We start from the raw sequence: 24807 nt of genomic DNA on the forward strand, positions 1-24807 counted from the left end.
ACCAGGGAAAAAACCACACAGAATACAGCAGTAATTTTTAAGTGAGAAAAATAAAACATCTGTATTTCAACAAATACTTAAGACCCATTTTGATACAAAATTAATCTGCTGCTTATTCAGCAGCATTCAGTCAGTTAGCAAGCAAAGCCACTGTCACAGCACTAAAACCCACCCAATTAACAACATATTCTGAACATGGATAAACATTTACATAAATAGGGGCTGAACAAAAAAGAAATAAATAACCAACATTGCTGGTTCCCCCAGATTTCCAGCACCTTCTCCCCCAGCATCTATGGTAGGTGTTGAGTTTGAAAGAGCAGAATTGGTCCATGCCTGAATGATTTCCCTCCAGCCATTTTCTTCCATTTCTGCACCTTTCCTACAGATGCAGATTTTGTTAGGTGATGGAAAAACCAGTCCAGCCATTTTCCTCTTTCCCAGGTCCATCCAGTTGGTGTGTTGGAAGTGGTAAAAGTGAACAGTGCAAAGAGTACCTCCTACTGCCATGCAGGGAGGCAGAGCTCATTCCAGTGACCTCTGTAACAAAGCACAAACAGCTCCTATCAGTCACAGCATTTTTATAGGGAAGTTGCTCTTTTGGAGTTTCTAAAACAAATTTTAAAGAAAAAAACTCGAGCAGTGTCATCTGACAACCATGAGAATCAAACACTGCTCATATTCATTCCATCTCTTGCACCAAAAGCCTCAACAGATACTAGGGACATCACACACTTGTACCCTACAGAAGCTGGCCTGTTATAAGTGTAGAGAAATGAAGCCATAAAGGGGAAATAAATCCCTCAAAACCCCACAGAGTTGTTCAAAGAAGAGTTAAACTCCAGTGAAGCACCCACTGGCAGCCAAGCCTGTAGAGAGCTACCAGCTAGGTACCACACTAGTAGGCAGGGCATGGACTAAGAGGCTGCCAAATGTTTGAACTTCGTGACTGTTGTATCTATAATTTTATCATACAGACATGAACTTTCACTCCCCACAACAGATTATCAGCCTTAGGGTGTGATTAGTGGTGACTGTAGAACTCTGTGTCCTCGGGGAACAAGAGCAGAGATAATTTCAGTCCTTTCCTGGGGCCGTGATTCATTGTCTGAGCTGAACCACAGACAAATGTGGTTCAGGTTCTCAGGCACAAAATACAAGTCTCTGAGTAGCTACTAACACATGTCCTTCTCACATCCTCCTCCTCTTCCTGCAGCGGGTACTTCTCCTGACTGGAGCAGCACTGGCTTCAGCCACAGCAGTGCAGGAATCCAAGGCAGAGTGGGCAGTGCCCTCTTCAGCCCCCCGGCCCTGCAACATAAGCAGGAGATGATCAGAATCATGAGAATGAGCAGAATTGCAAATAACCCCTTCAGCCATCTTTTTATTTTATGGAGCTCAGCAAGATTTCCAAAATAATCTTCCATTTACCTTCGAAAATAAGCATGGGACAACATTCTGTTACCAGTGTTGTCAGACAAAGCACAAAATATCCCTGAGTTTTCAGAGCAAAACCTTCAGCCAACACTGACATTTCCTCCTGTTCCTGCTCCCAAAGCAGAGCAATTCCTGCTGTTGTTTCTGTCTGGGCACAACTGTCCATTACAGAGGTTGTGGCACAACCTTTTGTTAGAGGTTGGGTGCCTGCCATGAGTGATGCTTTGGCTCTCGCTGCTGGAGCCAGACAGTGCCCCAGACAGCACAGGTCACACCAGCTGCTGATTGCTCCTGAAACACAACCCCTACCACAAACTTTCCCCTGGAAACCACCAGGAAAACAACCTGGCTGTAGTGGGAATCACGGGAGTGGGAGTGAGCCTGGAAGGTGACACAGAAGAGAGGTTGGCAGTGAAAACCTGCTGGTGACTTTTGGAGCAACTGCTCACAGTTCAGACAACACTGAACTTGGCCCAGACCCAAAAGTCAGAGCCAGAACAGAAAGAAATCTGCTGGGGAAGCTCTGATTTTTAGGCAGCTTGGCCATCTTTCTATAGAAACAGCCATTTGCCTTGTTGATTCATCTTCATCAGTGTTTTGTTTGTTTACTTTGGAGCCACAATGATTTGAAATGCAAGTCTGAGCTGCACAACTTCCTCGTGTGTTTTGTAAGAAAGAGTGCTGGGCAGTAATGGATTTAACTTAAAAATTAGAGATTGACTTGGGGTGGACCTTGTGGCCACATAAACCAATTTGGGATGAAGATGCAAATAGAACATATACAATTACCCTGATATTACTGGGATTTTGAGCACACATACAATGAAAAACAAGGGCCTGATTTCAAAAATACAAGTCAGTGCAGCAGGTTATAAGCTGTAAAAGGAAGGGAGTTTTGATATCCACTTCTGGGAATTGTCAAGTTTAATGTGCCCCATAAAGCACAGACTTTTAGCCTTGGACTAAGGGCTCCCAGTTGAGCTGCAGAGCTTTTCCTTTTATCAGCTGTAAAACCATGTTTATTCAAAAGGACCAAATTTCTGCTACATTTATAAACAGTGAAGGATTCTCCCTGGGTTCCAGTGCAATATTTAGCTGAGAGTAACTTTCTGCTTTTAGCTCCTGGCATCTGTTTTACCTGATTTAGTAAATCAGCATCTTTGTCTCCAGGCTCATCCCCAACTCTCCAATCCAACTGTACTCCTGTTAATTCATTCCCACAACTCTCTTCCTCAGACACTTCCTTCTCACTCTGCCACTCCTCTTCATCACTCTCCTCATATTGCTTCCTGCTGGCTGACAGAGTTGTTGTCACTTTTGGAGGAGGCAGAGTTGCCAGGACAGCTGGGAGTGTGAATGCTGCCAGGAATCTGGCTTTCAGCAGGAGGTAAGCAGGGTTATCACCCAGTTTCTGCTGCACCAGTTCTCCAATAGCATGGAAAACATCCCGAGTGCCTCCATCCTCAGTGGCATCAGAGGGCAGGAGACTTGATGCTTGCTCCTCCAGAGCTGCTTTCTGCAGGAGGAGCTTCGAGAGGGTTTTTATGTTGCTCAGAAAAGGTGGCAAATAAGGCAGCCTGGTTTGCAGTGATGGGACCTGGACACCTCGTTTCCCACTCAGCCACTCCCTCACCAGCCCCTCGTCTTCCAGGGAAATCAGGCTGAGGTCAAGGAGATTCTTCTCTGCACTGGAAGTGCTTGGCTGGGGGGGGATGTCCTCGGGCTGCGCCGTCGGCGGTTTGGAGGCAATGGGTCTGTTCTTCAAGGCTTGGGCAGCAAAGCAACCCGAGCTCCCTGGGACACTGCCATGAGGAACCAGATCTCCTGGCTGGAGCACAACCCCCTGTGTGATAATCTCTGTGTTTGCTGTAGCAGAGCCAGGGCTCTTTCCCAAGCTGGCAAGGCTGGACATATGTTGGGGATCAGCCCCCTGAGTGTTTGCAGGGGGCTGTGTCTGGGGCAGCACCGGGGCTGTGGTGTCAGGTGGAGGAGCAGTTGGAGCTGCAGGAGAGTCAGAAGCCTTGGAGAAGCCATTGGAACATGCAGGTGTTACAGAAGAAACACTGGATGAGGTGCATCCAGGACTCACCGAGGTCCCGGGTAAGAGGATCGTGGAATGGTCAGCTGCCTTTCCCAAAGGAACTCCTGCTCCCTGGGAACTTGGTCCTTTTGTCTCTGCACTGCTGGGGTGAGGTGGATTTGCTCCAGCTGCTACAGGAGTGACTCCCAAACCAGAGACACTGCCATTGGAAGTCACAGCTGTCTGACACTGACCTCTCCCAGGAGCATCTGGTGTTCCTTGGGGAACACCCACCACAGTTTGCACAGCGGTGGGGAGCAGAGCTCGTGGGGTTACCACCCATGTGAAGGGCAGGATGCTGTTGGGAATCACAGGAGATCCAGCTTGGGGAGTGACAAGAGCAGGCAAGAGGCTGACAGGCCTGTGTTGTGGCCCGTTACTGTTCAGCTCACAGGGGACTGGTGTGGAAAGGGACAGTTTGTTGGTGCCAGACTCCAGGCCAACAGGCACCACTGTGATCTGGCCTGGCACAAAAGCCTGGTTTTGCAGCACGACTGGGGCTGAGCTACCGGCTACGACCTGACCATTGCACCCTCCCTGATCTGGGGTCTTCTCTGCTGCAGCTGGATTCATGCCTGGAAAACCCCCTCCTTCAGGGCTGCTTTCCAGACCTTGCTCTTTTAGTTCCTTATTGCACTGCAGATCTGTCCCTTGTGAGCAACCAGGGCCTTCCCCCGTTGCTGGCACTGCTGAGGAATGGTTTTCAGGCACAACAGCAGAAGTGGAACCTGCAGCAGAAGCACTTGCTGGCACTGGAGCTGGTGCACCCTGTACTTGGCTATTTGCACAACCAGCTGCTGAAGGTTTGCTCCCTGCTTGTGCAGAAGGAATGATTTGCTGTGGTGGGTGCTGGATTATCAAAGGCCCTGAAACCAGGACCTGTGGGGCCACCAACACTGTCCTCTGCATGGCCTTCTTAGCCTGGGCCTCCCTTAACCTCTTCTCTCTCAGTAATTCTGAGACAGTTTTAGGCTTCTGCCTTTGCCCCTGGGCTGGAGGAGCTGGGGCACTGCTCTCAAAGGCAGCAGCACAAGTTCCTCTTGCTTTTAAGGTAACAGGTCTCCTGACAGCACTCCTTGGTATGCCCCGTTGGGAGCTCCTCTGAGCACAAGGCTGGGATGAATTGCCTACAGAGGAGAGGAAATAAAATTAAAATGAACAAACAGTATTTTCAAAAGCCATTCCTTAGCTATGAAAAAGAAGTACCCTGCACAGGAAGTGGCAAAATTCTTGTTTGTGAGAATTCCTACAGCATTATAGTCCTGATTTAATCAAGGCATGTCCTGGCATCCTTCAGATAACCGTGATAACAAGCTGACATCACTGAGCAAGGCATTGGACTGGTCCAGTGCCACTGGTCCCCCAGCCCTCCAGTGTTTCTTCTGGTCCTTACCAAAGAGGAACATGTTTAGCCAATAACAGAGATCCAAGAGTTAGCAAAAATGAGCATGACAGTGCAGTTTTGTTCCAAAAGTTCTCATTTCAGTTAAACTGGTCGTTAATGTAACGGTGATTAAATAAGTGAAAGTTCTTGCACATCATAAAAATAAATGTTCTGGTAGGTACCTGAAGAAGCCTCCATGTTTTGGGAAGCCTGTAAAAAAAAAATACATTAAATTATACTTCTGAGATACCTCATTAAACCAGCACAGATGTGAATCAAACCCACATCTGCCAAGATTATTATGCCTCTGAACCAAAACGAACTGGTAACACATGCACAAACAGCACTACTGGCCAAACAATTAAAAAATGTTTATTTAAGACTTCAGTGGGAAAAGCTTAGAAACAAACCCTGCCCAATACCTGCTGAGGCCTTCTTGCATCAGCCTTGAGCAGCTCTAACTCCCTCAGCTTCCTCTCACGAATAATCTTCATACAGCCCTTGGTGTCAATCTGAAAGAGCTGCAAGGGAGAACTTCATTAACATTTGATTGAGAACAAAAATGTTCTGTGGGGTCAGTGATAGACAAGATGGATGGGACATGCTTCACATGCAAGATTCTGGGGACATTCTTACACTTACAGGAAAGCCCTGGCAGGATTAGATTTTGGATGCAGGATTTAAGAAATATCATATGCAAGGCACAAGGCCAGATTAATCCAGTAATTATATTATTTAAGAAACAAAGATAAATCATGTACTTAAGCCTCAAATACAGAAAAATAAAGATTACCACTGTTTGAAAGCAGATAATGCTATTAAGACAGTAATACCTACCTGAATGAACAGTGTGAACAGGGGAGTGCTTGTGAGACTGATTGACTTGACCTTCTCTTGAATAGCATCAGCTAGGAAAGAATCCAACATCAAAATCAGCTGGGAATTCACTTACGAGATGTCAGAAAGTAGAGACAGAAAGCAGGATGGGTCAGAAGTACCTTTTGTCTGATGAAAAGCCATCTTCCCAGTCTGCAAGGTGCAGGGCAGCAGCACATTGCCCACCCAAGGGGTCATTGCCATGAGCAGCTTCCTGTCCAGGCTGAGCCTCTTCCAACGCTCCCTCTCCTGGCGATAACTTTTGTGTGTCACGTTCTGCAGCCCCTGGAGATTCTGGCCAACAGCTGCACTCCCTCCAGCTGTTTTTGCTAAAAGGCCAACAGGAGGTTTTAGCATCTTGAATTGCTGTGCATGAAAAAATACACAATTAGAGTTCCAACAGTTTGTCCCAGGACAAACTATTCACGAGGCAGATACGACAAAAAATGATGACCTTTTTCTCCTGGGACTACAGTGCAAGAAGATATGTCATTATATATTAAAAAAAATCCCCACTAAATACAGCCTGGAAGTGCTGATGTCACAAGAGAAGACAAGACAGAAGAGGCACTTACAAATTTCCTCTGAAAGAATGTGTTATTCCTTAATATTCTTCTCACATCCTCCAGGGTAACCCGCAGCACTTGTTTTCCACACTGGGAAGCCTTGACATGAAAGCACACAAGGAAAGATAAAAGGGAGGGCAATTCAGAGAGAATTACTTGCACTGAATATGCACAGCAGGTACAAGAGTTTTCAACATTCCTGCTGTTGAAAGTATCGTATTAAATGAAATCAGCCCTGAGGAGCAGATCTTTACCTTGTTTTTCAGTCCTTATGCATCTTCACAACACCAAATGGTTGTTTCATAAAAGATTTGTGTGAATTATCTACCAAAACTCACACTGAGGGGCAGAATTTACTGAGTGATTCTCTCTGCATTTTTTGACTTAACAGTACAAGGGAAGGAACAGCAAGATGTTTGGAGAAGTCACTGATTTTTCCCTAAACTTCTACTAGTAAAATAATGCTGTATCTGTAACCCAACAAACTTGTCTGCCCACAGTCCAGGGCACACATTCAAATTCTGAACCCAGAACTCAGAATAATTTTGCTTGTGTGAACTTAAATAGTGATTTAGACATCACATATTTTGCTAAGGAATATCCTGCTGCAAAAATGTGCTTAGGAGGGTTTTTACTGCTTCAGCATCCGATCTGGGGTGAAAACCCAGCTCAGAATCAGATATGGATGTGCAAGTGACTTAATTCTTCCAAAGACACCATAACTCACTGGACAATTCTGCTTTATGAAGATCTGAACAGAGTTTTGTTGGTGTGACAGTACACACAGGAAGAACACAGTTATTTTCTGGGTAATGCACGGGGAGGTAGCGCTGGAAATTTCCGTTTAATCCCACGGCTGAGTTTCCAACAGCTCCCTCTGATGGCACAGTGAGAAGGCAGCCAACAGAGGTGAGAAAAAGATTTTGTCATCTGCTCATCACATCCCCTCCTTACTGCAGCTGCTGCACCTCCCAGTCGTGCCTCAGCTCCCATCCCAGCAAGCCCAGCCTGGGAATCCCAGCTCACCTTGGCCATTACTTCTGCTGGATTCCTCACCACGATATCTGTGGAGTGGGGCCGTGCGATGCCCCTCAGCAGAGTGTTCAGCTCAGATGATTTATCAGCAGCTCTGCCTGTGTCTCCATCACACACTGCCCTTGGAATGTCACTGCCACTGGTCCCTGCATCAGCACTCCCAAGAGAGAAGAGGGCTGAGGTCTGGGATCTTCCTTTGTTTGCCTCCTGCGTGTCTGGCTGTGTTGGTATCCATAAATCAATGCTGGGGAGTGCACACTCCTCCTTGCTGGTCCTGCTTGTCATCTCCTCCTCCTCCTCCTCCTCCTCTGAGCTGTCTGCCAAGTCCAGCTCTATGTCCTCACTGCTGCTCTCTGAAGAGGTGGAACTCTCCTCAATGTGCTGCCGTTTTGCTGCCCTGGATCTTTTCTTCTCGGCCAAAAAAGACACAGACAAGTTTTAGCCAGTGTTCACCCTTGGCTTGAAACTCTCTCAAATCAGAAAGTCAAAAGTTTCATAGGGCAGAATCGTACCAGTGGCTTTCACATGGATAGTTCTGCTTTGCTTCTGCTAAGATTGGCTACACCCAGTACATGGATTTTGGTTTAGATTCTTGTATGCAAAGAATAAGCTACAAATACAAGTTTCTGTGAAGAACTGGTGCATGTGGAAGTACAAACTAAGTACAGAGCCCCATTCTGACATATTTGGGTGGCTACAGATCCCTCCCTAGGGCAGGTGCTTTGTCAGTGGAAACAAGACCATCTTCAACATAGTGTTAAGCAGCCAGAATTTCTGTAATGCTTGTTACCAAAACTGGCAACTCATGAGGTACACACATTAAAACCTAGGTATATCCCATCCTTACAGCCATGTCAAGGGAGTAAAGAATTCTGGATAACATACAAATATACAGCAAATTAACTTGAGACCTTCAGAACAAAGGCTGCTTTAACATATCAAAAAATTAAACCGTGAACACCCAAGACAAAAATCTCGATTGTGCAAAAATCCATGTCAATTTTTGCACTGATTTTAAGGATTCTACTTTTAGTTTAGAGAATTTTAACTGAAGAGATGGGACTGTGCCCCAGCAGGATTTTCACAGTACCTTAGACCCAATCATGAGTTTCCACTTGCTCAGGCACTGGGAGCCAGTCCGATGTGGCAACTCAGAAGCTATTTTACTCCAGTGACCTAAAAAGGATGCAAAGGATGTAAAACATGACCACTGCTGCCACACACTGAGCACAAAGGCTTTTTCAGTGCAGAACATTATACATACACTATTCATTTTCTTGTATAAGAGCTACTGCATGAATGGATCTCAAATCTTTAATACCCACAACACACAATACAAGGAAGGCTGCAATCAGCAGTACAAAGCAGAGCCTGTACCTTTAATGATGCTTAGTTCTCTAAACTTGTATAGAGCAAGTCACAGAAACACCTACCCAGGCCATGCTTTTCAACCAGTTCAATCAGCTGCTCCTCTTCCTCTAAGCTCCACTTGCCTTTCTTTACATCCCAGTGCAATGCTTTTAAGTACCTTCCAAATGAAAAACCACAGTAAGGAACATTCAATCCTGCTTGTACAGCTCAAATCATCACTGCATACTCCTGAACAAAACCAGAGCCTTCCTTTTTCCAAGGGGTCCAATCCCTACTCCCTTATGACTATTTAGACCATAACCACTCCATAAAACAGCCCCTAAGGGAACACTGGTTTAAGCAAATCAAACACTTGTAAAATAAGTTGCATCAGGGGTAATAAACCTGAAACACTCTTGGGACATTTACACTCACCTGTCTCTGCACTGAGCATCGCTCCTCCCCGGCACCTCTGTCCTGATTTTATACCAGTCCTTCTCTCCATACTTCTTCACTGCAGCCAACAGCATCTGTGTTCATCAGACAAAGAGTTGAAATTCTCACCAGTAACATCCTAACAGGCCTGAGATAGAAGTAGTTGTATTGGTGTTGTAAATCTCTCAAGTGTTTAGGAGTTTCTGAGCCCTCTGTAAACTGCCCGCCTTGGTCCGTTTTACACCCCTCTGTGCCACTGCTAAAGCTCAGCTCTACACAGCCTTGCACCACCTCAACACTCTTCACATTCCCACCCTGCAATTCCAGGCACCAGAGAACAGAGCTTACAGCATCTTCCTCTGGTGTCCAGGGTCCTTTCTTCAAGCTGGGGTCCACGCTCTTTGTCCAGCGGTAGATCAGCTGAGCAGAATCTCTTCCTTCCATGTAATAAGCAACTAGAAACACAAGGGTCTGTTTTGAAATCTGTTGTAAACAATGTTTTTCTTTTCCTTACATTCTAATGGTGAGATTTCCAAGCAGTGATTGCCATAAGCAGCATTTTAATCTCTTAAACTATGGCACACAAGCATGGAAAGAGCACGGTATACAAAAAATGTCACTGTTTATAACGGCATTATCTGCATTACACACATGATAACCCAACAATCCATCCTGCAGCTACAGAAAGTTAGGAAAGGTTTCAGCTCCCACATGTCTGACAGGCTGAAAACACCAGCTGTTAGACTCAGGTGAATGGAAGACTTTGTCACTTGTAGGTCACTTACTTTTCTTGTATGGGATATGGCTTCCCACTCTCATCTCTTGAACCAGCTCTAAAAGCATCTGATCTTCACTCTTAGTCCATTCCTTCCTTTTCAAATCTTTATTATAGATTTGATACTTCTGCAAGCACTGGAAAGGTGTCCTGTTTGTCTTAATACAAAGAAAACAGATACACAGAGAACTGGTTATTTATGAGGACTAAAAGCAAAAGGGAAAGGCTGAATTACCAAATTTTTTTGGCACTGTTCTTGGACATTTCTCAGAAAAGCATTAATTAACAGTGGATTAGCATCAACATTGTTTTCTGAAACCTGATATGAGGCACAGTTCAGTGAGAATGAAGTGATTTGTCACCTCAGACCTTACCCCCAGCTCCTGGGCTATGGTCTGCCAGTCCAGGTAGTTGTGTTTAGCAGCGATCCGCTTCAGCCTCTCTATTTCCTCCTCAGTCCACTCCTTTTTGTTGATGCTTGGATGCTCCCAATTTTCCCAGAACTTCTTCAGTTCTTCTGCACTACGTTGCCCATCAAACTAAAAGAAACAACAAAAATCTGTTTCATCTTAAAGCTGGGACTGAAACAGCAGGACAGACAGGAACACCAATATTTAGCATTCCAGATATCTTATTGCCAGGTTTTAAACCATCAGATTTAACAATCTGAGATCAAATCAGCAGTCAACTTGGAGAAATGCACGATGGAAACAGTGGATGCAAACCAAGCCAGAAGGTTTTCAAGAGAAGGGACACAGATATCAGAAGCCATAAGACAGCTGATCCCCCAACTTACATGGATGTTTGAGATTTTCTCCCAGTCGTGCTCATCGAATCTGTTTCCTAACAAGTCACTTTCTGGCAGTTGGCTACAGCAGAAGGTACAAAGAACAAGAAAGAACCATGTTAAATGGTTAATTAAACACTTTGTCTTCTTGATCCTGCTTCATTTTTTTCCTCCCACCTGTTCCTGACTTCCACAAGAACTGAACACTTGGTTTTGCAGGAGAAACAATTAATGTAATATCCAAATATGTTGCTCTAGACACGTTCATGAGCAAAAGCTGAAAGGTATTAAACATTTCAGAACTCTCTGCTCCTTTGTTGTTAAACCAAGAGCTATCTAAAGCAGCACCTCTACAATGGATATAGATACTACATTTTGTGTATCAAGGCCCAAAACAAAATTTTTGGTAAAGAACTGTGGGGATGAAGGAGCTGCTCAACAGCACTTCATTTTTTACAAGCCAACACAAAAATAAGCATTTCTCCAAACATCACATCTAGAAGTAGAAGAAGAGAACTGTAAAAGCTAAATTCCAAGAAGAGACATTTATTTTTCACCAAGAACATAAAAAGACTTACTTAATTGCTTCTATTTCTCGCTCCACTTCTTTGATTTGCTTTTCCAAGGTCTGTTTCTCAGTTTCAGTCTTGACCTTCTCCAGTTTCTGATTCCAATAACTCATCCTGTTCAAAGACATTTTTATCATTACTTAATAGGACTAAATGGGAATGAGGTCAATGGTATAAGAAGACATTCAGCAGAGACAGTTTCTCCATCAGAATCATTCCTTCCTTCAGTTTATTTCCACACAAAACTGCTGTTCTCCCAGGTCCTCCCACATGGCACACTCATTGTCCTACTTTTACTCCTTCAATACAGTCACTGACCCAGAACATGTCTCAGATTAACCATTTTAGTATTTACAGGGGGAACCAAAGGTTGTTACAACAGCAAGAAAGACTGCTGTTGTACCAGCTCCAGCACAGAAATCTCCCTCTGGACACACCATTATGACTCACTACATGTCACAATTCCAGCTTCAAGCCCTGCAGACTATTTTAAATTATGTGTCAATGGGAAGAAATAGATGGCTATAAAATCACACAAACACAAACAGTTAACACAGGAACTTGCTGAAGCAGGTGGAATCTCCACATCTACCTTCTCCTTCTTTCACATGTCACATTCTCAGGAGAAAAGAGGGGTTTTGTCAGTACTCACTTCAGGAGCTTTGGCTGGAGCAGGCGTTGCAAGCGGTCGCTCACCACTGATTTCTGCAACAGCGTCTTCTCCCTGCTCTTCCCTGAACCAAACAGTGGAGCAGTCAGACATCAGTGCAGAACCACTGCCAAGGGAAACCCACTGCTTCCAAGACCCTTGGAAACATCCCCCAGGTCTGCAGTAGGAGTTCCCTGCCTACATCACTGATGTCACATCTGACTTGGGCAAATCGCAGCCCCTCACTCAGTTTTATCTCCAACAAAACCTCAGTCAAGATCATCATCAAGGTGTCCGTGACCACCTAGAGCTGGAGGTGCCCCTTGAACTTCTCTCTACCCTTGCACCATGGTTTTGGAGTGCTCACAGGAGTTGATGCATCAAAACATGCAAATAAATCACTAATCACTCAATAAAACAATTTACAGAGCATCCCATTCTCTTTTAATTACATTTTTTGTGGAGTCAAGTTTGCAACATCACAAATGTTGATGTTTAGCTGCAAATGGCACACACAGACTAACAATATGAATATATACATTTGTTATAGCTCTTCTAGAACACTGAACAGCCCACAGAGTTACTTACACTTTGCTGAATGCAGTTGTTCAAAGGATTTTATGCCCTGAGCTGCCTTTTCCTTGGCATCTTCATTGGAAGGAGGGCCCTGGTGAGGATTAGAAGGGTTAGATACACTGGAAGAGTCAGACATGCAGAAAAGTTATTCTTTCTCCCTAGAACTTGAGCATGAACTGCTACAAAAACAGTTACAATGCAAATCTATCACTGAAGACACAGTTACAGGTACTTACAATTCCTGTGGTTTTATCCTTAAAGTAAGGCTTCATAAAGTGACCCAAAAACACATTTGCTGGTAGACTTCTGCCATCTCCTGCCTTGGCTGTTTTTGAACCATCGAGTTCACCCATGATTTCCTTCTGCAAGACAAGAGTTAATTAAACAGCGTCAGTGTCTCCCTCAAACTCCTGATTTCAGAGAGCAGTGGCTGAGCCACCACAAACATCCCAGGCAGGGTTCAAGTTTGCAGCACCAGACTGTAAATCAGTGAATGTTAAAAGGCAGGATTTGGAGCTTCCTGACTTTATACAGTGCAATGCAGGTGATTCAAACATTAATAAAATACTAATTTGCCACAGCAAGCTAAAGTGTAAGATGGTTTGAACTGCCAGGAAGAAAATGCACCTGATTCCTGGCCAAGCCAGCTGAGCACTGCACCAGCACATGGATATGGGACTGTGACTGCTCCAGCTGATTCCTCTGGCACCTGTGATGCACTAGGAATATCCTGGGAAGTCTTTCTAGGCTTTAGGGGAGGTGAAGATGGCAAATGGCAACCCAGAAAAGCACAGAAATTAACATTTCTGTCCTGTGCTGCTCACCTGCTGCTCTCTGTTTTGTGCAATGACCAGCTCTACTTCCTCAATCTTTTCCTGGATAACCTCCTGGTACACATGGTTCATCTGCAGGCACGTTTCTGGATCCTGTGGCAGGCTCTCAATATCATCATCACTGCTGTCTTCTTCTCTTTCCATTTCCTTGAGGCATTTAAGGGGAAAAGGGAAAGAAATACTTGCTTTAAAGGCAGCTATGTAACATAATTAATTTTCTAATTTGACACCTGTTTGACCCACAGCCTGTGGTGTTTCCAGGGACAGGGATCAGCAGCACCAGAGCAGTGAGGCCTCTGCCCCCTGTCATTTGTGGTCACTTGAAGAAATCTGTGTATTACACTGAATAACAAAATCCTGGACAGGAATCTCCAAACTCCAGGGCTGGTATTAACCCTTCCTGAGCACAGAGCCAAGGCAGCTGCCCGGATTTCCCCATTTTCCCTTCAACAGACAGATGGAAAGATATGTTTAAAGAGAAAATATTTACCATTTCACCATGAGAATCTTCATTATCATCATCATCTTCATCATCATCTGTCGGACAACAAAAATACAAAAGTGCTGATTATAGTGGGATAAAAGGAAAGCTTCGAACCCAAAACTTTTCAATTAAAGCAGACAGAATAAAGCATCACAGAGAATCCAGACATGGCAATTAGTGGCTTTGGATACTGACAACATTGTGAAGTAAAGTTGTATTTAGTTACACTCCACATCTGCATTTTTTTCATTCTAGAGTAGGAAAAAAGAGCAGCTGTGGATAACTAAGGTAGGATAACTAAAGCAATAATCCAGCTACATCCTGGTCCTGCACACGGTGGCAAATGAGAGGCCAAAGGGTGAGAGGCCAAAGGGTGAGCAGCCAAGTGAACATTCCAAGCCAACAGAAACACAAACTCTGAGAGCACCAACAGGCCCTCAGCAACACCTCGGTTTGCACCCAGTGGTACCAACTCCTGATAAAAGTTATTCAGACTTGCACCACCAAAACAGAGATGGGTGAAGCCACTACGGACAGAGATGCTCGAGCTGTTACCACCTCCCCTTTGCTTTGGAAAACGAACTTCAGGCGGCGCGGGCGGGCTGTGGGATGGAGCGGATCACACAGGGTTTGTGATGCCCCTTCAGATGCTGTGGTTTCACTCCGGGAAGTATTTTTGGGCTGTTTGGTGTCGTGAGCCCGCCCGTCCCCAGTGACCAGAACCGACCAGACCCGTCCGTCAGGGAGCTCTCGGCCGGCTCCGGGGGTTTCACCACGAGAACACGCCCCACGCCGGTGCGGCAGCTCCTGGGCCACCCCTCCGAGCCCCCCCGAGCCCGTACCGCTGCCGGAGCTGAGGCTGCAGTCGGACACGGCCAGCTCGACGCCGACCCCGCCGGGCTCCAGGCTGCGTTCCAGCTCCTCGATCTCGCGACGGATCCTCTCCCGCTCGGCGTCCAGGTCGAGCCCCGGGGGGCTCCGAGGGGTCCGCGAGGGCCCGGCCGGGCCCGGCCCGCCGGACATGGCGGGGCCGCCGCTCCGCGCTGGGGCTGCGCCTGGCCCCGCCCCCCCCGCGCCCCTGACCAATCGCCGCGGGCTCCCGGGTCAGCTGGGCTCCCACGTGACGCCGCGCAGCCAATCGGGACGGGGTTCGGCGCACGTGGGGCGGCCCCGGGCCCTGCAGGGACCGAGACCCAGCGGGGGTTTGGTGGGATCGGGATCGGGATTGGGATCGGGATCCGACCCACAGCCCCTTCGCCTGCCGCGGCACGAGGAGCCCCAGCTGAACGCTGAGGTGCTCGCGGAGGAGGGGCAGTGCTCCCAGCCCCGCGGGAACAGGGATGCGCTCCTGTCCCTTCGGGATTTAGCGATCCATCGGCTGCGCGGTGCGGAGGGATGGGGACGCCAGTTCTGCAGCTCCGTGCATCGATACGAGGCCGAGTATCAAAAATTCGCTTTTTAGTAATGGTTACTAAATGAAAGCAAAGTCCTCCGTGGTGTCTGAGTCACTCACTGTCCATCCTCTGACACCTCGGAAATTCTGTCGATGGATTTCAGGAGATCAGTGACGAGCTGCAGGGATTCTGCTCCGGAGAGGAGCTGCCTGGAATGGGAGAGACACAGTGTTACATGGGGGGACCAGAGAATTCAGGGGCAGTTTTGGGGGGTTTGCCCACTCTGTGACCTATCAAGCAACAGCTTATCAAGACTGGAACCTTCACTTCTTAAAGTGAAGTATCAGAGACTTAGAGACTCCTACATCCCAGTTATTTTTTCATTTTACCTACACTTTATTTCCAGTTATTTTTATTTTACCTGTACTTGGAGGAAAACACACTGAAGGGGAATAAGAACATGGAGTAACTCATCTGGCACACAAAAGACAAAAACCTGAGATTCAGTGCTAAAAAAACCTCCTGAGGAGGTTTATTTGTGAGCCCAGGATTCAGCCCAGAGCCTGGGATGGCCTCAGGAGAGGTGTCTCACCTGATGGATGCTCGGGAGCTGGTTGTGACCCTGAGCAGGTGCTGCAGGGCCAGCTCTGCATTCTGCTTTGCTGCTGCCAGCCCTGCCTGTCCCAGCTGCAGGGCCTCGTTCTCTGCCTTGTAATTCCTCAGCTGGACCTGGGGGGAAACAGGCAAAAACTGGGATAAATAGCCACAAAACTCCAGTGGATACCTTACAACTAATGAACGTGTTCATGTAGCAGTTTATGTTTATGTCATGTAATAAAATCACTCACACAAAGGTAGTGAAGAGAATAAAAGGATGCAATAAATAGCAACTAGATCCCAACACCAGACTGCCAGGAGGGAATGCCTTCCCAGAATCCCAGAATCATTAGGGTTGAAACAGGCCTCTGGAGATCATCCAGTCCAAACCCCTGCCAAGGCAGGGTGACCCAGAGCAGGTGACACAGGAATGCATCTGGAACATCTCCAGAGAGGGAAAATCCATGACTTCCCTGGACAGCTGTTCCAGTGCTCTGCCACCTTCCATGGAAAGAAGTTCTTCTTCATGCTGAGGTGGAACTTGTTGTGTTTTAATTTATGGCCATTGCTCCTCATCCTGTCACTGGGCACCACTGAAAAGGCTGGCACCATCCAGGTCTTCCCAGCCTCTGGCAGGGCACCACAACTGAACCTGAGAACACCCTCAGTATTTCCCCAATGGCCTGCAAAAATCTTGCACTATCCTCTTTAGAGGCTCAATTCCAAGACATATCCCTGCAGCCCCAGTTCCCCAGCCAGGCCCCAGGAATGCTGCTCCATACCTGGAGCAGGGTGTTCTCCTGTCTCAGCTTGGCAGCGCTGTTCTCAGCTTTAACAGCCCGTTTCTGAAACACAACAAAGATTATTTACACCACAGAGGACTACACAGGAATGAGTGATTCTAGCACAGAACTTGGAGGAATATGGTTTGTGTTTGCCCATCCCGTGTTCTGAATGCTTTAGGAGGTGGAAACAGCTCCTTCCTCCCCTCCCCATTTCTCTTTTCTGGGATCTGCAGGTGCCACCCAGCTCTTCTGGACATTATTCATTCTTTTTTCTTGGACAAGAGAAAAAGACACTCAGTATAAATAAGCAAAGAGAAAAAACAGTTCAGAGTTCACGCAGGATGTGTTGTCAGAAGGCTGCAAAAAAGCAACTTCAGCTGATGAATCCAGAAATTACATTAAAGCAAAGACCTGCCTTACTCTAGGGAAAGAAAGGGTCTGGGATGCTGTCTTGTTCCAAGGGAAAAGTTTGAACCCATCAGAGCTGTTTGGGTGAAGCAATCACTTCAGCTTCCCTCCCTCTCCCGGGAAAGGAGGAAAAGGGATGGAACCACAGTTCCAACTGCAAACACCAACACTTACAGTCATCAGCTGGAGATTTTGCTCCACATGCTGCACCATTGCTTCCAGATCCTGTGTTTCTTTTTCTTCTTTGATTTTGTTTTCCTCAAGCTTTTTCTCAAGCTTCCTCATCCTTAAAAAAAGAGATGTACAGTAAGTGCTTGTAAAGTTAAATACTTTAGGAAGAAAATTCTAGGGATCAAGTAAGGATCAAGAAACTCATTCTTTTATAAGAAAAAATAGTTCTTCCCACAGAGCTCCAGTTCTAGGCTGTGGCTCAGGGGATTTCTCTGTTCCACATCCATCAGATTCAGACCTGAAGAAACTGCCACCCCAGCTGGGTCACCAGGTTGTTTAACCTTAGGGAATTCAGGTCTCCCAGGCTGCTCACCAGCAAAAATAAAATCTATTCTTTTTGCTTCAAAGGAGAGAGATGAATATTTATTATTTTGTTAATCTAAAGCTTTCTGAAATGCATCCTGTTGAGCCCTGCCCTTGTTCTCACCCACCACTTGCACTGCACGAAGCACAGGCCACACAAACACATCAGATGTCAGCTGGCTACCTGGTTTCCAAGACTTTTCCAATATGAAAAACAGGTTTGCTAATGCTTTTTTTAATAAATAGCATAGCTTTCAACTACATTTTGATTCTTTAAGGGCACTGTTCCCAGTGAGCCCCTCTTTTAATCCAACTCCTTGGGTGGTTATTTCCCCCACACTGTGTCTTACGCACTTGTCTGCTTGGGTTTCAGAGAGAATTTGAAGTTTACTGATCTTGCTTCTCAAAGTGGCATTCTCTTCTTTCAGCTGAAAAAGGAAACATTCTCATTAGGATTGAGGGTGCTGTTTCACAACACTACAAACAGTCCAACACCAAAATATTCAGCTTTAATGCTAGGAATTCTTGCACTTTCTAATACATTCATGCTTAATTTTGCACTCAGTTTTCCTCTCTGGAAACCACTTCACTGACCCCATGGGGCACAGGAGGGTGGCACTGAGCAACCCGTGCAAGATGTGACTAATTAAACACTGCCAATTCTAAATTAACGTGACCTCCAGGGGCAGGAGCACGAGGAAGTCACCTGGGTCATACCCAGAGCAGAAGGGCAGGGAAGGCGCTGGACCTGACTCATGCTGAAAAGCGCTTTTCCAGACCTGCCTCTCTGCCTCAGCTGCTCTTCAGGCAGCGGGCTGTGACACCGAGTCCTGCAACCAGCGGACACCCAGCCCAGGGCTCGCCCGACAGCGAAGGTGCCGGGGGGCGGGCAGCGCTCACCTGCTCGTAGCTGGGCTGCCGTGAGGGAGCACAGCCCGGGCCCGGGGGGGCTCCGGGGGCGGCCAAGCAGAAGGAGCCGGCGGAGGGCGAGGCGGGTCCGGCGGCAGCGAGGTGGGCCCGCTCCACAGCCAGCGGCTGGTAGCTCTCGCTCCACTCTTCCTCCTCCTCCTCCTCCTCCTCTTCCTCACGCCCCACCTCTGAGGGCATTGCGGGAAGCGGGAGCGCGACGGGCCCGGGCGGCGCAGCCTGCGCAGGGGAGAGAAGGGCTGAGGAGGGCGCTGAGGCAGGGCAGGACCCAGCCGCGCCGCCGCCCAGGGCCTTACCTGGGGGGCTTCGCCCGCCCCGCCGCAGCGGGCCTTGGTGCGGACGAACTCTCGGAAGGAGAAGGGGTTGGGCTCGACCGGGAGCGGCCCCGGGAGCGGCTCGGCCGCCATGGCAGCCTGAGGGCTCCGCGGGGCGAGGCCTCCCCAGCGGGACGGGCCACTCAGCGAGCGAGCGGCAGGGTCGGCCACGCCCCTTTCCCCTCGCGGCCCCGCCCACGTGACCCGGCGGTCCCGGGTGGCGGCAAGATGGCGGCGGCCATGGCGTGGCTGGGGCGCGGAGCCCGCGGGGCGGCTCGGCGGTGAGCGCGGTCCCGGGGGCACCGGGCTGGGCGGGGGATGGCGCTGGGGACCGCCCGCGGAGGGGACAGCGCCCAGCACCGCGGGGGAAGGCGGGCAGCGCTGGGTGCCGGCCCTGGGGCGCGCAGCGCTCGGTGCCGGCCTTGGCGGAGGCGCTGCCGGCGCGGTGTCCCCGCACATCCCGACGATGTCCCCGGTGTCCCCAGGTGCGGGCTGGCGGCCGGGCGGAGCTACAGCGGCGGCGGAGCCTACCCCAGCGTGTCGCTGACGTGCCCGCTGCCCGGCGTGCCCAAGGCCGTGTTCGCGGCCGCCGAGGGCCGGGAGCGCTTCGAGACGAGGGTGACGGTGCTGGAGAACGGGCTGCGCGTCGCCTCCCAGAACAAGTTCGGGCAGTTCTGCACCGTGGGCAGTGAGTACCCGGAGGGGCAAGGGTTGGTGACACCACGGCTCCCCCGGAGCCGGGTGTCTGTGTAAGGACCGGAGGTGCAAAAGTTACACTGATTTATTCTCTTCTTAACGCCAGTTCTTGTGAATTCGGGATCAAGACACGAAGCAAAATATCTCAGTGGTATCTCCCACTTCTTGGAAAAGCTGGCCTTCTCTGTGAGTACTGCAGTGCCCAGCATGGGATCCTGAGCACCCGAAATCTGCACGGGAAGGGAGGGGGAACAGCCAAGGGCAGGGCCTGACCCACAGGGCTCTGTGCACTTGAACTGTTTAAATAATGCTGACAGTATTCCCAGAATGATAGAACCACAGAATGGTTTAGGTTGGACAGGACCTTAAAGACCATCCAGTCCCACGCCCTGCTCTGGGCAGGGACACCTTCCACTTGCCCAGGTTGCTCCAAGCCCCGTCCAACCTGGCCTTGGACACTACCAGGGATGGGGCAGCCACAGCTTCTCTGGGCAACCTGTGCCAGGGCCTCACCACCCTCACAGGGAACAATTCCTTCCCAATGTCCCATCTAATCCTACCTTCTTTCAGTTTGAAGCCATTCTCCCTTGTCCTGTCATTCCAGACTCTTGTCACAAGTCTCTCTCCATTTTTCTTGTAGGCTTCCATCAGGTACTGAAAGGCCAAAATTAGGTCACCCCAAGTTTTCTCTTCTACAGGCTGAACAACTCTCTCAGCCTTTCCTTATAGGAGAGGTGCTCCTTCCTTTTAATCATCCCTCTTAATTCCCACTTAATTATTGTGCCCATTATTACATTTTGAAAGCCTGTTGTGCTTTTATCTCCAGGGTCAGTGAGTATTGATCAAACCACTTGACTAAAAGAATGTAGAAGATGGTTGTTCTGGGCTACACTGAAGGGTTATAAAAAGTTATTGCTTTAATAATTAATAACACTGGTATTTTCTTTCTTAGTCCACAGCTCAGTTTGGCAGCAAGGATGAAATTCTCCTCACCTTGGAGAAGCATGGAGGCATTTGTGACTGCCAGGCATCGAGGTGGGATCTCCTTCTCCTGCTCTTCTTATAACACTGACAAACACTTTGAGTTCCTTTTTCTGGTGTGGGGCAGTAAAAGCCACTTTTTGTTTCCAAGCAGCAGAAATCCATTTGTGGTGGCTGCTGGGAAGCTACAAAACTGAACCTGAACAGGTTTTTAAAGTCAGTTCTATTTCCTCTTGAAAGCATTTAACAAGTGAAGCAGCTTTACCTGTAATTTCCTGATACTGAAATGACACTGACTGATCCCAGAAGTGAGTTCTCAGTGCAGAACTGTCTGTCTGTGTTGCAGGGACACCATCATGTACGCTGTGTCTGCTGATGCCAGAGGCCTGGACACCGTGGTCAACCTGCTGGCCGACGTAGCGCTGCAGCCCAGGTTATCAGGTCTGGGAGCACAATTCTCTGCCTCTAAAAAAAACCTCCAAGATGTGGCTTGCTCTTAGAATTCTCCACTACATTGTGCTCATAAAGAACTTCCCTTGCAGCAGTTGGGGGTTGTCATCTCTTGCTCTCTGTCCCGTTCCAGATGAGGAGATCGAGATGACCCGCACGGCCATACGGTTTGAGCTGGAGGACTTGAACATGAGGCCTGACCCAGAGCCTCTGCTCACTGAGATGATCCATGCGGTAACACACTGAAAATTCCACCTTGCATGCAGTCCCCTGCATTCTTCTCATTTTTCTGTCAGCTCCAGGGTTTATTTTACGTTATTCTGAAACCAGGTTATTTTGTTACTCGATTCGATTTCAGTGATGGGAGAATTTTGCTGTCCCTCCACTCTGAAATCCAGCATTCTACACTTGTGAAAGATTCTAACCTAAACTAAAAAAAAACTATCTGCAACTTAACCTTTGTTGATGTGGGTGACAGTATGTTGATTAATGAAATAATGCTCAGCCTTTCCTCTTTTATGTGTCTCAAACAGGTCGGCTTAATTCCAAAACAGAAAGGGGAGGTTTAGATGAGGGCTTTAGGGGGGTGAGGTGATATTTGTTACTTGAATGTGTCTGTTCCCTTTCAGGCAGCCTTCAGAGACAACACAGTTGGACTGAACAGGTTCTGCCCCGTGGAGAACACGGACAAAATCGATCGGGACGTGCTGCACTCGTACCTGCGCAGCTACTACACCCCTGACAGGATGGTGCTGGCTGGGGTGGGCATCGAGCACGAGCAGCTGGTGGAGTGTGCCAGGAAATACCTGCTGGGAGTGGAGCCCGTGTGGGGCACTGGGCAGAGCAGGGGCGTGGACAGGTCCGTGGCTCAGTACACGGGAGGCATCGTCAAGGTAAGGGGTGAAGGGGTGCAGGCGGTGTTGTGCCCCTCTGCTGTCAGTTGGAAGGGCAGATTTGGAGTTGAGCTGGTTTTCGCTTTTCTAAAGTTACATACTGTTCATGAGTATGAGCCAAAAGTGGCTGTGACAGCTGGTAATTGGGTGACAGGTTAATTATTAGGAATGTATCAAGCTGGATGCAACAGCAGTGAAAAATCAGTCTTAATAACCTGTCTGCTCTTCCCACAGGTTGAAAAAGACATGTCAGATGTGAGTCTGGGCCCTACTCCCATCCCAGAGCTCACCCACATCATGATTGGGTTAGAAAGCTGCTCATTTTTAGTAAGTATTAACCTAAAGTCCCTTGTTTTGGGAGCCCTGTACTTGAAGAATCCCAGAACAGTGACTCATTACAGAAACATTGGCACTCTTGCTGCTGCATGCTCAGACAAGCAGCTTTTCCACTGACAGTTTGATGCAGGCACTGACCTTCCCACTCTTCTTGTACCATGTTTCTTTCTTTCCCTGCCCTTTACTGACCCCAGACCCTTGAGAGCTCTGCCATGATCTGACTGAATTTCTTGTTGCAATTCAGGAGGACGATTTCATTCCCTTTGCGGTGCTAAACATGATGATGGGAGGTGGTGGCTCTTTCTCAGCTGGAGGGCCTGGCAAGGGCATGTTCACCCGACTATACCTCAATGTGCTCAACAGGTTGGTTTGCCTTTTAAGGGGTGGCAGAAACAGTCCTCCAGCAGGTTCATATGGAAAAAATGGAAGCAAACATCGTCAGGTTATTCTGCTCGAAGCATGGGACTGGTTTGTCAGTTGGCATTTTGAGAGGGTGAAAGTCTCATTGGCAGTGCTGAGAATCCTGAAAGTGCACTGGGAGGGCAGTCACTGTCTGTGTTTGTTTAATTTTTACATGTAAATTTTGGGTTTTAAATTTGAAAATGCTGTTTGTATTTCCACAGGCACCACTGGATGTACAATGCAACCTCTTACCACCACAGTTACGAGGACACAGGTCTCCTGTGTATCCATGCCAGTGCAGATCCCAAACAGGTACAGAGTCCTGTATTCAAAGACAGGCGTCCTTAAAAAGTAACCACATCACTCAGTACCAGGCAGTAATGTTGACACAGTAAGTGTTGTTCTGATCTTCTTTCACTAATCTGTTCTCCGTAGGTTCGGGAGATGGTGGAAATCATCACCAGAGAATTCATCCTCATGGCAGGAGCAGTGGGAGAGGTCAGTAGCACATTTGAACTTGCAGACGGTCTTTGAGTTGAAATAATCCCTGGAATTGTTCAAGGCCAAGTTAGATGGGGCTTGGAGCAACCTGGGGTTGCTCCAAGGGAAAAGTGTCCCTGCCCATGGCAGGGGGGTGGAAAGAGATGAGCCTTAAGGTCCTTTCCAAGCAAACCATCCTGGGATTCTGTAAACACACTGTAGAACTCTTCCATGTTATCTTCTGTTAGAGAGCAGCCACCAGAATTTTTGGAACATTATTTGTATTTCCTGCTCCTTCACAGGTAGAACTCGAGCGAGCGAAGACGCAGCTCAAGTCCATGCTCATGATGAACCTCGAGTCTAGGCCAGTGATCTTTGAGGATGTGGGAAGGCAGGTGTTGGCCACCAACACAAGGAAGCTACCTCATGAGCTCTGTGCCCTCATTGGTGAGTACACAGTGCCTTGCCTTGAGTGAACTGTAGGTACAGTTGGGGCAGGACAACTTAGAACATATTCCTGCAGCACAGCTGAATTGCCTGAGAAAGCCTGGGGGCATAAATACTGCACAAATATATTTCAAACTGTTCTTGATTGCTTTCAGGGTAGCACAGGGCTTATTTAGTCAGAAGGAAGGGAAAACCAGAAGCATGGAAGAAAAGAGTCAGTGATTGTTTTTCTGAGTATTATTCTACTTACGATGTTGTCACAGCTCTGCCTTTTTTTTTTTGCCTGCAGGTCAGGTGAAACCTACTGATATCAAGAGGGTGGTCACTAAGATGCTCCACAAGAAGCCAGCTGTGGCTGCCCTGGGTGACCTGACAGACCTGCCCTCCTATGAGCACATCCAGGCAGCGCTTTCCAGCAAGGACGGGCGGCTCCCGCGGCTGTACCGGCTCTTCCGATAGAGCAGCACGTCCTGCCAGGCTCACAGACTCCCTTCTTTTGGAACGTGGTTTTCAGAGTATAACGTTGCTGTACCACCCTCCCTCCCTCCCATCTTCCCAGCCATGCTGTGCAACCATGGAGCTGTGCTGCCACTGGGCAAAGCTGCTTCGGAGCACCGGACTCGGTGGGATTCCTTCCCGAGGGATGTGGTGGCACCTTAAAGAGCTTGGCTTACACCTCTGAATTCAAAGAGTATTTATAGCTGTTACCAAGTTGAACAAAGACTTGCTCAAACTGAATTAGGACAATAATAGTTATTATCCCTGTCAAGTTTGGCAAAAAGTTTCCTGCAGTCCAGGTTTTGTTACAAATCATGGATTCATTTCATCAGTAGTACTCACCAGGAGTCACATGTCTGGGAATAACTTCATCATTTTGCTGGAGCTCAGAGGGAAGCAGACCCATGGCATAACCAAGTTTCTGTGGAGTTCATCTGCAGAGATACTGTGCATAATGCTACATGGACACCTGAGAATGAAAACGATCCTGTTCTTCAGGTTTTTCACCCAGAAGTGAACTGTGCTAAAGAATAAAAGTTCCTCCAGGGTTGCTTTACAAACAGTTATTAAAGGAGTTGCTGCTGCACCTTAAAACTCGTACCTCATTTCCTCAGTGTCACTCAGATGAACTTAAGGCCTTGCAAAAAGAAGACACAATCATTTGTCTCACAGCTGAGATGTCCCTCAGCTGAGAGCCAAGATCACAAAATTACAGCATTTAGAAACAGTCTTGACCAACTCCACGTTACAGAAAGCCAAGTGCCACACGTGACGTACTGAAGAAAGGGAGGCTCAAACGAGGAATAAAACATTTGATTTACGTAATCCC

At 47.9% G+C, this 24807-nt stretch overlaps 3 protein-coding genes across 4 annotated transcripts; 1 reads left to right on the forward strand and 2 right to left on the reverse strand.

The window, feature by feature from the left end:
- Window positions 1–31: 31 nt before the first annotated feature.
- SNAPC4 (small nuclear RNA activating complex polypeptide 4) lies at window positions 32–15279 on the reverse strand. Of its 2 annotated transcripts, none has more exons than XM_051807630.1 (23): window positions 14679–15279; window positions 13843–13889; window positions 13344–13499; window positions 12756–12881; window positions 12532–12610; window positions 11947–12028; window positions 11304–11408; window positions 10735–10807; window positions 10313–10477; window positions 9949–10096; window positions 9512–9618; window positions 9164–9258; window positions 8812–8906; window positions 8469–8554; window positions 7370–7786; window positions 6353–6442; window positions 5900–6143; window positions 5739–5809; window positions 5324–5422; window positions 5084–5111; window positions 2576–4644; window positions 1196–1311; window positions 32–540 (listed from the first exon to the last, which is right to left on the reverse strand). In XM_051807630.1, the coding sequence occupies exons 1-23, from the start codon at window positions 14857–14859 to the stop codon at window positions 501–503; spliced, it is 4719 nt and encodes a 1572-aa protein (XP_051663590.1). In that variant the 5' UTR covers window positions 14860–15279; the 3' UTR covers window positions 32–500. The 2 variants fall into 2 exon arrangements, with proteins under 2 accessions (XP_051663590.1, XP_051663593.1); XM_051807633.1 differs by having other exon boundaries at window positions 1181–1311; window positions 14679–15148.
- Window positions 15278–19023, reverse strand: ENTR1 (endosome associated trafficking regulator 1; the record flags this gene model as incomplete). Its single annotated transcript, XM_051808121.1, has 7 exons — window positions 15278–15439; window positions 15823–15959; window positions 16610–16672; window positions 17195–17306; window positions 17909–17982; window positions 18455–18700; window positions 18778–19023. Coding segments are annotated over 7 exons (972 nt in total), but the record flags the coding sequence as incomplete, so codon positions are not given.
- Window positions 18998–24570, forward strand: PMPCA (peptidase, mitochondrial processing subunit alpha). The gene is made up of 13 exons (XM_051807663.1): window positions 18998–19076; window positions 19281–19483; window positions 19598–19677; window positions 20444–20526; window positions 20819–20913; window positions 21056–21156; window positions 21552–21815; window positions 22050–22142; window positions 22396–22514; window positions 22775–22865; window positions 22989–23051; window positions 23336–23480; window positions 23770–24570. The coding sequence occupies exons 1-13, from the start codon at window positions 19024–19026 to the stop codon at window positions 23937–23939; spliced, it is 1560 nt and encodes a 519-aa protein (XP_051663623.1). The 5' UTR covers window positions 18998–19023; the 3' UTR covers window positions 23940–24570.
- Window positions 24571–24807: the final 237 nt, after the last annotated feature.

This window comes from Manacus candei, unplaced genomic scaffold (assembly GCF_025592945.1).
Source record: "Manacus candei isolate 608988 ecotype Guabito, Panama unplaced genomic scaffold, ASM2559294v1 h1tg000071l, whole genome shotgun sequence".
In the NCBI taxonomy this organism is placed as follows: domain Eukaryota; kingdom Metazoa; phylum Chordata; class Aves; order Passeriformes; family Pipridae; genus Manacus; species Manacus candei.

Bases quoted from the DNA above. Each gene is read 5' to 3' on its own strand.
- SNAPC4 (XM_051807630.1), bottom strand. From the start codon at position 14,859: ATGTCCGGCGGGCCGGGCCCGGCCGGGCCCTCGCGGACCCCTCGGAGC. The intron at 10,478-10,734 runs GTAAGTTGGGGG...TGTTTCTTTTAG, and splicing joins AGAAAATCTCAAACATCCAT to TTTGATGGGCAACGTAGTGC. The intron at 6,144-6,352 runs GTAAGTGCCTCT...TTTCATGCACAG, and splicing joins CATTCTTTCAGAGGAAATTT to CAATTCAAGATGCTAAAACC.
- PMPCA (XM_051807663.1), top strand. From the start codon at position 19,024: ATGGCGGCGGCCATGGCGTGGCTGGGGCGCGGAGCCCGCGGGGCGGCT. The intron at 20,527-20,818 runs GTGGGATCTCCT...TCTGTGTTGCAG, and splicing joins TGTGACTGCCAGGCATCGAG to GGACACCATCATGTACGCTG. The intron at 21,816-22,049 runs GTAAGGGGTGAA...CTCTTCCCACAG, and splicing joins ACACGGGAGGCATCGTCAAG to GTTGAAAAAGACATGTCAGA.